Genomic DNA, 11476 nt, shown 5'->3' on the forward strand with positions numbered 1-11476 from the left:
TGTGGTCTGGAAGGAAAAGCCATGAGAGAAAGATGCTGCAGGTGTTTCTGAAGTGGGTGTCTTGCTCAGGCTGCTGCATTCAAAGAGAGGGCAACACAGGTCTCAGGGGCATTTCCACTGCCAGAGTACTGCCACCCCCACCACAAAGTGGGGGGCGCAGCACTGCCAGGAGCTGCCGCCGCCCTCTGAAGCAAAGCCCTCCCCAAAACCAGCCTCCCACCAAAGGCAGCAGCACCTCATCCCCTGCCTGTGCAAGTAAATTGCTTCTGTAGAGGCAGAAGTCCTTTTGCTTCAGAACTGCAGTGCTTCAACCTTCAATCCTGTCTTCTCATCTCCAGTTCATCTTCCATTATTATCTGCTTAAAATGTTTTGGGTTGGGTATTTTGTTGTTGTTATGATCACAGTCTCCCAAAGCTTAGTTCTAGCTTCCCCAGGCTCTCAGTAGTTGTTCCATGATCATCTCAGTCTATTTGCCTCCCCCTCTCCCTTCTTTCTTCACCTGCTTTCTTAGCGGGCTTCAAGGCAGTGGGTTTTCCTTGTTTCTTTCCATTGTTCTTAGCCCAGTCACCAGTTCCTATTCCTCCTCCACTTGACTGATTGTGCCAATGCATCATCCTCCTCTTCCTCAGTCTCCTAGGGTCCCCATAGACCCTATAGAGGATACTCCCACAGAAAGTCCCATGCAGACACATCCCCTGCCCTATGCCCAAGCTCAGCACCACTCTGTTAAGCAGCACGGGGCTGAGGTGCAAAGGCTCCCATGTCTTACAGCTACGAGAGCTTTCTCCCACTCCCAGCACACACCATACATCCTCAGCAAAGAAACTATCAGCGAGAAAACAGCCTGAGCTTTGGATCTAGTAACTTCAAGCTGCTGCTTCTTGCCTGGGAAGAGTCCCAAGGCAGCACCTCAGGGAGGTCCTGTCCAGCGGCCACATCCTCGCACAGCACTCGGGCATTTCTGCGACAGTCACTGTGGATGTCTAACAAAGCATCTCCAGGCAGTTCAGGTCCTGCTTGCCCCTGCTCACCTTTGGCACGTTTGTCCTGCTTGCACAGGCAGCACTCCCTGTCTGGGTGCCAGGTGGGGGTACCCACCAAGCAGCACTCCCTACCCTACCCCTGTGTGACAAGGGAGTGCCTGAGTTTCAGGATGATGAGAGGAGCAAAAAGAAAAATAGCAGAAGCATTTAAGTTTTGAAGAAAAGAATGATGGCAATTAAATTCTGTCAAATTCTGTAAATTAAAACGCTATAAAGGGGAAATGGGATTGTTTTCATATCAGAGTTGCACATTTACACAGAAGTATTTAACACCAGAAATATGGTGGAACAACTATTTTACTATGCCCAGCACTCAGATGATGCCATTGAGTACACGGTACCCACATAAGAGAGACTTAGGCTGTGGCATTGCACTTTTACTGACTATTGCCAGTAGGTGGCTGTCAGGGTTGACAGTGAGTCTGTTAGCTCTCTGGGAGAAGATATTGACCTGGGAAATTTACGGATGTATCCTTGAGATAGGAGAGGTATGTACGCAGCCCTAACAAAAATAAGACAGCTGTGGAGTGCTTGGATTCGGTCCTGCGAGAACTTCAATTTTAGCCTTGAGCTTTGCCAAAAATATCACTAACAAATAATAGCCAATTAAAATACAGTTACTTGCTAACCTTCTAAAACTGCTGCTTGCTACTAACATGGGATATAAAAAGACTCATGAGAAATAATAAAGAGACTGGTACTTTGCTCGGTACTAGACTGTTCGTGTTTTTCTTTACTTTCAACCGCCGCAACAATAACAGGTGGCAAAGGGGTTGATGGCTCTGCCAGCAGCTCCTGTGGTTCCCCACCATTTACAGACTGTCCCAGACACATCCCTGCTGTCAGATACAACCTGTTGCTGGAGGGCGAACACTTGTTCCTGGCAGTTAAAGGAAGAGGAAAAAAAATATTGATTTATGCTGTAAGAGGGAAGAAAGCTGGAAAAAAGTCTCCACGTGGTTTGCCTCTGACTTTTTGCAGCTTTCTGCAGGCAGTGGAAGTGTGGCTGGGCTGTTCCTATCTGAGATCCTGGCACCTGCTCCCATTTGGTGATGAGTGGCCTGAAAGGGCAAAGCGACAGCTGGTGGGAGTCTCTCAGTCACTGTCACACTGGGGGTTAAAGATCAGGCTGTTTCCTGCTACTGAACAAGGCTATTGAACTGTAAAAATGCTGTCGTGCCCTCTCTGGGGCAAGTCACCCCACTGCTTGCAGGGAGCGACCTTTGGAGCAAGCTCAGGCAACCCCAGCAACCGTGGGTGCAGCAGGGGCCACTGCACCCACCATCCCTCACCAGACACCTCCTGGCCCTGCCCTGGCCAGCCAGCCCTGCTTGTTCATGCACAAGATCCCAGGTAATTCCCACCACTTCTGCAGCCAGTGTAACACCTCCTGGCATGCCAAAACAGCAGCCCCTTCAAGGAGTCTTGACACATGACAATTTAAGAATCAGGAACCGGGAGGGGCAGGGGAGGAGACAGACCACAGACAGTGTGCAGTGGGGACACCAGGGAGGGACAGCACAGGGGTCCCACACAGGGACCAGCAGGAGGCATGACCACAGGGAGAAACGTGCACAGGAGCAGCAGCAGGTTACGTTTTAGGGGCAGGACCCCATCAGCCTCTCCTGCTGTTCCTGCACTACCAGATGACATGATCAACAGTAGCACCTCATAAAAACACAGCCAAGTGGTGCTCACACACACACTGTGGCCTTTGCAGGCAGGGCTGACCACAAGCTTCCCCTCCTCGAGTACGAGCACACCACATCCCTGCACAGATGGAAGCTGCAGTGCAGAGCAGGCAGCAGCTTGGAGAAGCCTCTGGCACACAATCACCTCCCAAGAGGTGGCCCAGTTCTACAGCTCCCAACATTATCACCCCCGGTGCCCCCAGTTCTACAGCTCCATGGCATCACCAGCTGTGTTGAAACAACTGACAGGAACAAAAGGATTCTGAGGAGCATGCAGCCACATTTCACCCATAACCAAGGTCACAAAGCAGCATTTATAGGCCCATGTATATACGCACAAATGAACAATACAGTACAAAAAGCTGCTGTCCTATACCCCTGCTGCCCACTTCTGTCGAGATGCCCATCAGCAGCATCCAGCATGCCATGGTTTAGCTCTGAAGTAGTTTTCCAGGTAGGTAGAAAACCTCACCTTTGTCTCCACCCCTTCCCCAGCACCACTGTTTCAGCCACAAGCAATTTCCATAGTTCTGTACCACAACTGAAGCAAAGCCATGCCATACATACTTTCCAAGCCGTCCTTCTCCCAGAAGCACGTATGTCCTTTTCCTGGTTGACATCCCCTTATATACTCTCTGGAAAACGACCTCTGCTCTCTGACTCACAGACCAGACTCTGGTTTAGGTGCTGCTCTGTGCAATTGCAGCTCCCTTGCTGCAGCCTGCCTGCCTGCCTGCTCCTGCCAGGCTTCTGCTGCCCGCCCTCACCCTTCCCCACCCCAGTATTCCCCAAGCCCAGAGTCCCAGTGGGACACGCCACTTTTATGAGATGTTTGCAGAGAAGGGCAGTTTGTTTCCAGGCTCCTGTGCTGACCTAAGCCATATTCTGCTGGAACTGCAGTGCCTTTCCTTCATTAACCCGGAACATCAGCAAGAGCTGATTGTAACTACACTGGGTGACACAGGTGCTGCCTCGAGGGACATCTACAAAATTGTAACACGCTGTGCTGGGATGAGGCAGCAGCCTGGTCTTTTTTCTCCTCTCCCTCTCCACTTTCCTGGCCTTTACCTCTCTTAGGCTGAAAATCCATTTTCTGTATGGCCAGGGATCATCCATAAGACTGTTTGGGCCACCTGGAGTTTGGGCAGGTGGCAGTGCCACCACGCACACCCACCCCACAGCATGGACAGAGCCACTGCCTGCCCTTTAAAAGTTTTGTGGTGAAGGTGAAGGCAGAGAGGGGACAAAAAATTCTCACATTTTCCTTAAAAAGTGAAGCTGGGGAATATTTGCAGGGATTGAAAATCCTTTAGCATTTCTCTGAGTGATGGAGAGAGGGTGGATGCAACCTCCACCTCCTGGACAGGAGTGCAGGGCTGAGAGCCCAGTGCAGGCAGATGGACTCTAAAAGGTCATGCAGGAAGGCAACAGGGTTTGACCATGGACAGGCCGTGGCCAACCCATGGCCCAACCAGAATTTTAATTGCAGGTGGGTGGGAATTCATGCTCAGGGTCCGTCGGGGAGCGTGTCTCTGCAACACAGGAGGCAGGCTGGTGCCAGGCAGCCCCAATCCCCATGCTTTTATGTTCAGAAAGGTGGGACTGGCCAGCAGCCCTGGACAGCCACCCGGGCCACCACAGCAGGGGTGACTTAGCACTGGGTGGCCTGCAGATGTCACTTGTCTGCAGGAAGCCCCACCTCTACCCTGTAGTCATAGTCACTTGCCCAACTTCTACAACTTGAATGAGCAACACTGACTCCTCCCAGGTATTCTATATCCTCTCTAAAAGCTGATTGAATAACAAAATACTCATGAAAACCTTTCTCTGCAGCAGGCAAGGGAAATCTCAGCTGCACCAGGGGCTGCTGAGGTGGATGAAACGGGAGAAGGGAGGGTTCTCTCAGGTGGTACAAGAGTGACATAGACAGAGGTAGGAAGACAAACTCAAAACTTTATTGCTGGTGTTACTCAGGGAAGGGGAAATCAACTGAATCAAGGCAAGCCCCACATGGAGCATTTCCCAAGAGCCAAGCCAGTGGCAACTCCTGCCAGCAGCTCCACAGGATGCAGCGTGGATCCATCTGCAATGGATAGGAGACGAGTGTCAGGGAAAAGGGCTGTGCCTCACCACACACTGTGCGTCCCCCAGTCCTTCCCTCTCCACCCTGCATGAGGTTCCCAGCAACATCTTGCTGTAGGACAGGTCACTTTTGTCACATGTCCATGGCCATTTCCCCACTGCAGCAACCCTGTGTCAGTAGGAGACACTCTGGGAAGCCTTTTGGCCATGTGTGATGGCAGCTTTATAAACCAGCACCAGCACCCCCAGCTTACCAGAATATGCCCTGCTCCCTCCTGCGGTTGATGTCTCTCTTCATTTGGCAAACGGAGCACACGGGGCAACACAAGGTGACACAGAAGTCAGAGCAAATGGACCCCTGTTAGGAAGAAATTAGTTAGGGACACCGGCTTCCCAAAAGCCATGTTCCAGACAAGGAAATGTTAATCCCATTCCAGGTCGCGTGCCCTTTGTTTCTTGGCTGGCTGCAGCATCCTGGGTAGCAGACACTGAAGCCCAGGGCTGGTGAAACCCTGGCACTATGGAAAGGAAGAAGAGAGTCCTTTGTGCAGGTTACAGATAGCTACTTCCCCTTTGACTTCTGAGGTTCACACTGGGGACAAAAATGCACACAGAAAGAGACAATTTGGGCAACGTGAACTTGGGCCCCCGTGATTTGCACTTGGCATGGCACCAGTCCACCCCCTGCAGGATGGAAACCCTTCACATATGTACTGTCCACCTTTCTCCCAAATCTGATTACAGATCCTTACCTGTATAACCAATTTCATCTATTCTTTAATCTGCCCACAATTATCTCTAATCTCGCCCATCTTTCAAAGATCACAGGAGGAAGCAGCAGCCCAGGCTCTGCAAGCCACTGTGGTCAGCAGCAGCTGAAGGCAGGACACTGCCTCCAGTGAAGGAGCTGTGTCCAATTTATGTGTGTTGTTGGATACCAGCGCAGGGATCAGCTCAACTGAGGATGTCCCAGCTCCTGTTCCGTGCTCTGGCATCATGCAGGATACGGAAGGGAAAACAATGGGGAGGGGAAAGCACTGCTGCCCTGTGCTCATCCCCCATAGAATCATCAAATAAACCGGGTTGGAAAAGACCTCCCAGATCATCAAGTCCAACTCTTGATCCAACACTGCCGTGGTTACTAGAGCATGGCCTGAAGTGCCACATCCAGTCTCATCTTAAAAACCTCCAGGGACAGTGAATCCACCACCTCCCTGGGGGGCACCTCGCCTTTCAGCCTCGCAGCAGGGTGAGGGGGCAGGTTACCCACTGACCGGGATGTTGTATCTGGTGCGGTAGAGGGTCCTCATGGCCACGCTGGTCCCACACAGGCAGCACTCGTTCATGTCCCCGGCCACTTGGCAGGCGAGGCAGGGGAAGCAGAACATCCCACAGCAGCCTGGTAGGGGGAGAAACACAGCAGGGGGTGAGGATCTGCCTGCACACTCAGAACTAGGAGAACCAGGCTACATGGCTGGAGCCATTGCACCACCAAGCTGAGCAGCAGGGGCAAGAGAAGTGTCTCTCGAGGGTGTGTGACTGACTGCAGCACACCCCTGATGAGGGCCGGGAGAGGGGACTTCCCACAGCACTCACAGACGCCGCAGTCCGAGCAGCAGTCCATCAGCCCCGTCTGCCAAATGCACCTCGAGGCAGCGGGCATGCCATACTGTGGCTGGATCGTCACGATCGTCTGGGAGGCCATTCCTAGATGCACTTCTGAAAGAGACAGGTGGGGAACAGCAAACAGGTTACTTAGTGAAAAACCTGTGGTTGGTCCAAACCTCCAACCAAACTGTGGGCCGTCACCCTTCAGCAGGCTGCCTGTTGCTCAGCTCTCTTGCTGTTGCTGGTGGTGATAAAGCACAACCGTATCTTACCTGCATTTGTGTCCTTTCAATGCTTTTGCATTTTCTACCACTTTATCCAGCCTTCAAAACAGCACCAGGCCACTGGCACTCCCCACTCCACCCCAGAAAGGTTTCGCTAGTGCTTAGACACAGCTCACTGATTTCCCTTGAGCCAAGCCAGGCTGGGCAGTGAACCCAAGCTAAAGGGAATGACTTGGGCATTTCAGTTGTTGAACTTGGCTTGTTTTACACAAGATGGCTTTGGCATGGGGCCAAAGCATGTGGGAAGCACCTGTGGTCTCACTTCCTCATACCAAAGCCAGGCTCCACGCAAGAGAGATACTATAGAAAACTCATATCTCCAGTTTCTTGTCATAGAGAGTCAAAAAGACAGAAACTCAAGGCTGTGTCCCAAGTCTAATGCCCTCTCCTTGCCTTCCTGTGGTTAAGCAAGAAAGTAAATCTTGAAAACCAGTAAGCCTCAGACCTAAAATAGTAATAATGGTAATAATTATGGTAATGACAATAATAGTGGTGATAATGATGATAATAATAATAATAACTACTCTTTCTGCTTCTATCTTCCTGCCCAAGTAAAAAAAGTTCAAAACAGTCTTAGATAACAATTCAAAGAAAGTTTGGCTTTGGGGCTAGGTTTTTCTAGATAAGATAAACTGCCTGCTCACATCTATTAAGACTTAAAAGAAGTCTTTTTTCTACAAATTCGCTTGGTTTGTTTTATCTCTTAGAAAAGGCAGCTTGGCAAAGGCAGAACAGTGCTGGCTAATAAAGCTTTTCCCTGTGCAGTTTCTGAGCTCAAAAGCCAGAATAGAAACTGAAATTAAGTAGGAGGTGCTGGGGGAGGGGGAGTACTCTCCGCCGTTTGGATTAACCCATGCTTCTCCAGAAATCCCACTCCTGCCTTCACCTGGCAGCACAAGCCAGCCTGCAAGCCCGGTGTGAATCACAGAAATCACAGAAGGTCCTGAGTTGGAAGGAAAAGCAGCTGGAGGTAGTACCAACTGTGTCCAGAGGGAAATGTGAGCATGTGATGCCTTCGAGGGCTTCCCTCTGCCGATCCACAGCCGTGCTACCAACAAGTGGTGAATCTCTCTACACTTTTACAAATGCACAGTATTCTGTATACGAATATTATTCACATATTTTCTCCTCTCTTAGCTGCAAACATGCAAAGAGATCTCTTAGCTGTAAAAATTAAGACTGCAGCATGAAACTGCTCTTGCCACCAACAGCATACCCCATTGAAGGGACAGCAAACACTCAGGGAGATCAGGCAGCAACCTATAGAAGCGATCAATATCCAACCTGGTGGCAGGACAGCCCGGTTTAAACAGAGAGTAAAGTACCAGTCAGATTCCTTTAACACAGTTATACAATTCTGTCAGCAGGAGAAAGCAGCAAAGAAAAGGTAACTGCTACAGAATTCAGCTTTCAAGCATAGCTTTTTAAAAGCCTCCCCCCTTCCCTAAGTAGAATTTGCAATATTGTTTGATTTAAATTATGTGCTAAGCAGGAAAAAAAATCCTTACTTTATTTACTATTATCCCACTTTCCCAGGCTAACAAGTTATTAATATTTCCATGCTTTAAGAGAACCAACCTTCTGATGAGCAGCCTCTGTAAGAGCACGCTTCTTTGCCAGCCGGGACCCTGCAGAAAGAGCTCTGGGGATGGTGAAACTAAACTTGCTCACACTAGGAGGTTTATTGGCAGCCAACAAACAAGTATAGCGGGTGGGAGGTAACTTGAAGGGGGTGGTGTGGACATGTGCCCTGACGTTAGGGTTACAGATTTAACAAGCCTGCAGAGCAGAGATTTCCTTTTCCCAGACTTAATTATTCATCTTAAAAAATAAAAAAAAGTTACATGTTTATTGTCTATTCTTTATTCCCTTAACTCTGCCTCCACGTTGTTGCTCTTCAGGAGAGAACAGCTCTGAATGATGTGCATTCATTGGGACAGACATTTTTCCAACATTTTTCCACCCAGAAAAATTGTACTTCTCATATCCCAGACCAGACTAACGGCAGAGCACCTCCGACTGCTTCACTCTGAGCTCTTCCCTTTCCTTATGGAAAAAGCTTTGGACAAAGGGGTTGGCGCAGACCTGTTTGCTTTAACAGCCAGGCTTGGCAATGGTGGGTGGGCAGTGTGGTGGGAAAAGGGGCGGTGTCAGGGGGTTCTGGGTGATCGAGACCTCTCTGTGGAGCTTGGAACAGCCCCTGCCCCAGCCTGCTCATGCAGGGGACTAAACAAGGCACTCTCAGTCAAAGCCAGCAGCAGCTAAACCCACCTGCACCAGGGGGCAGCTCCCCACAGGTCAGCACTCTGTGCCATGACCCCGACATGAGGGGAAGCCCCAGCCCCAGCCATCCTACTACACTTCCATTCAGCCCCAGACAAGGAGGCAGCAGGGAGCGATGACACCTTTGATTTTAATCCTCTTCTCAATCTGCGATGTGCTCCCTGCTCCTTCTCAGCAGATGCATTTGGGTTTTAATTTCTGAATTAGTAAATACACTCCACGTGGAGGCTTTCTAGAAAAATCAGGCTGATTCCCTAAGTGCTTGTCACAAGCCATGTAGCCCAGCCACTTTAAAATTAACTAAGTACTTACCATACACATATCAATTTCCCTCTTTGAGACTCTAATATTTACTGTTTGTTCACTAACATGCCCCAAATATTTAACCACTCAAGCCCTGTGCTAGTCACTGAAAGTTTTGGATACACTTCCACCTTATGTAGAGAATCTGTGACAGCAGGACAGCATTTTTTGTTTCCCAGCAGGATGCACAGAGTGTTCAAAGAGCCCAGAGAAGATCATAGCAAGTGCTTGCTCAGGAGCAAGGCAAGTTCAGTGCATCCCACAGGAAGTGCTGATGGTGTGTTCTCCTTCTCTCTCACCCTCAACAAGAACAGGGAAAGGGGAAATTCAATTAAACTGCAATTTAGGAACTTTGATAACAGGCTGGGATTTATGGTGCTTTAAAGGAAACCTTTTCACAATAGTCCTGAGATAACAGTGAGCCGTGCCCTGGAATGCTTCCCTCGGCTTCCGACAGCTCCAAAGTTTAGCTGGGGCTCTCCCTGCTTTATGATGGGGCTGCCTGGCCACCCCCTGGCTGAATCATAAATGATTCATTTCTTTTTCCAAAAACATTGCAAGAGGCTGTGGGAAGTGGGGTTTGCAAAAAGTTGTAGTTCCTAGAAGAGGGGATACGTGACATCCCACTGGCTCAAGCAAATACCAGCTGGCCTAGGAGAGGAGGGAAATGGGAAGCTGAAATGCACAGCCAGTATGGGAAATAACACATTTTAAAAAAAGCACTCATCACCAACATTTTAAGGATTTTAATAGCTCATCCTCCATTCAGAACTGGGGTGACACTGACTGCCTGAGCAATCAAGCCATGAAAATACTTTTCTTCCACAGAAAGGCCACCCACTCCTATATGCAATCCTGGTTCATCAAGTGTATCTGCTCTTTGTGATAATAAAAAGTCCATCATAAACACCTACCTCAGCTCATTCCCTTCATCTGGCATTTAAGTCAGACAAAAAAACCAGCAAAAATGTCAGCAGTGAAATCAAAATGTGAACTCCTAAAACTCACAGCAAGAGCACCACCCTTGCCCAGCTGGGCAGGAGGACCCGTTGCCTCCTGTTGCAGCTGGTGTGGTTTCTGGCCAGAGCTCACCACAGAGCCCGACCAGGGCTCTGCCGCTGGCTGGTGGCTCCGATCCCCTTCATGTGTGGCTTCTCCAAGTCTGCAAAGTAGCTCTGCAAGGAGACATGGTCAGCTGCAAAGTATCTCTTAGCCACAGCAAGAAGCAAAAAGCAGAACATCTGAATGTTCTAGGGAGAATGGAAATGTGCTAACAAAACCAACCCTGTAAAGCCTTTTTCCAGGTGCTAAGAACAAAAGGTTCCAGAGAGACCTTATACAATTGTCCAGTACCTAAAGGGGGCTACAAGAGAGGTGGAAAGGGACTTTTTACAATGGCATGGAGTGATAGGACAAGGGGGAATGGCATTAAACGGGCAGAGCGTAAGTTTGGATTAGATGTTAGGAGGAAATTCTTTCCTGTCAGGGTGGTGAGGCACTGACACAGGATGCCCAGAGAAGTTGTGCATGCCCCACCCCTGGAAGTCTTCAAGGCAAGGTTGGATGGGGCTTTGAGCAATCTGGCCTAGTGGGAAGCATCCCTGCTGACAGCACGGGGTTTGGAACTAGATGATCTTTAAAGTCCCTTCCAACCTAAACCATTCTGTGATAATTTCCAAGCAGATAATGGAAAAATTCAGCTGAAATTAATATTCACCAGTTTACTAGAGTAAATGCAATATTGATGAAGATAAAGGAGCACAGATTAAAAAAAAAAACACCACATTTTCTTAACACCTTTTTGCTTTCTCTGCAAAGAACAAAGTATGAATTATGCAGTCTACCATTGTATTTTACAGAGCAGTTGCAACCAGAAAATAGTTTATTCCATTTTAGGCCACTCACATAGAATCATAGAATCATAGAATCAACCAGGTTGGAAAGGACCTCTGAGATCATCAAGCCCAACACTTCATTTTTTTCCTTAATTTTTTTTTTTTTGGGGGGGGGAATCCAGTCTCCAGAAAAATCCAGTCCGGGTTTTGCCCCATTCCGTACTCCGGGAAAAATCCAGTCCGGGTTTTGCCCCATTCCGTACTCCGGGAAAAATCCAGTCCGGGTTTTGCCCCATTCCGTACTCCGGCCAAAATCCAGTCCGGGTTTTGCCCCATTCCGTACTCC

General features: G+C 49.2%; 1 protein-coding gene across 2 annotated transcripts; it reads right to left on the reverse strand.

The window, feature by feature from the left end:
• Window positions 1-4668: 4668 nt before the first annotated feature.
• On the reverse strand, window positions 4669-8398 carry LOC103763479 (placenta-specific gene 8 protein). 2 transcript variants are annotated; one of them, XM_018084733.2, is made up of 5 exons: window positions 8288-8398; window positions 6414-6536; window positions 6092-6216; window positions 5072-5175; window positions 4669-4818 (listed from the first exon to the last, which is right to left on the reverse strand). In XM_018084733.2, coding segments are annotated over exons 2-5 (339 nt in total). In that variant the 5' UTR covers window positions 6523-6536; window positions 8288-8398; the 3' UTR covers window positions 4669-4817. The 2 variants fall into 2 exon arrangements, with proteins under 2 accessions (XP_017940222.1, XP_017940163.1); XM_018084674.1 differs by lacking the exon at window positions 4669-4818 and having other exon boundaries at window positions 5068-5175.
• Window positions 8399-11476: the final 3078 nt, after the last annotated feature.

Source organism: Manacus vitellinus, unplaced genomic scaffold (assembly GCF_001715985.3).
Source record: "Manacus vitellinus isolate BGI_N305 unplaced genomic scaffold, ASM171598v3 scaffold_0_pilon, whole genome shotgun sequence".
Taxonomy (NCBI): domain Eukaryota; kingdom Metazoa; phylum Chordata; class Aves; order Passeriformes; family Pipridae; genus Manacus; species Manacus vitellinus.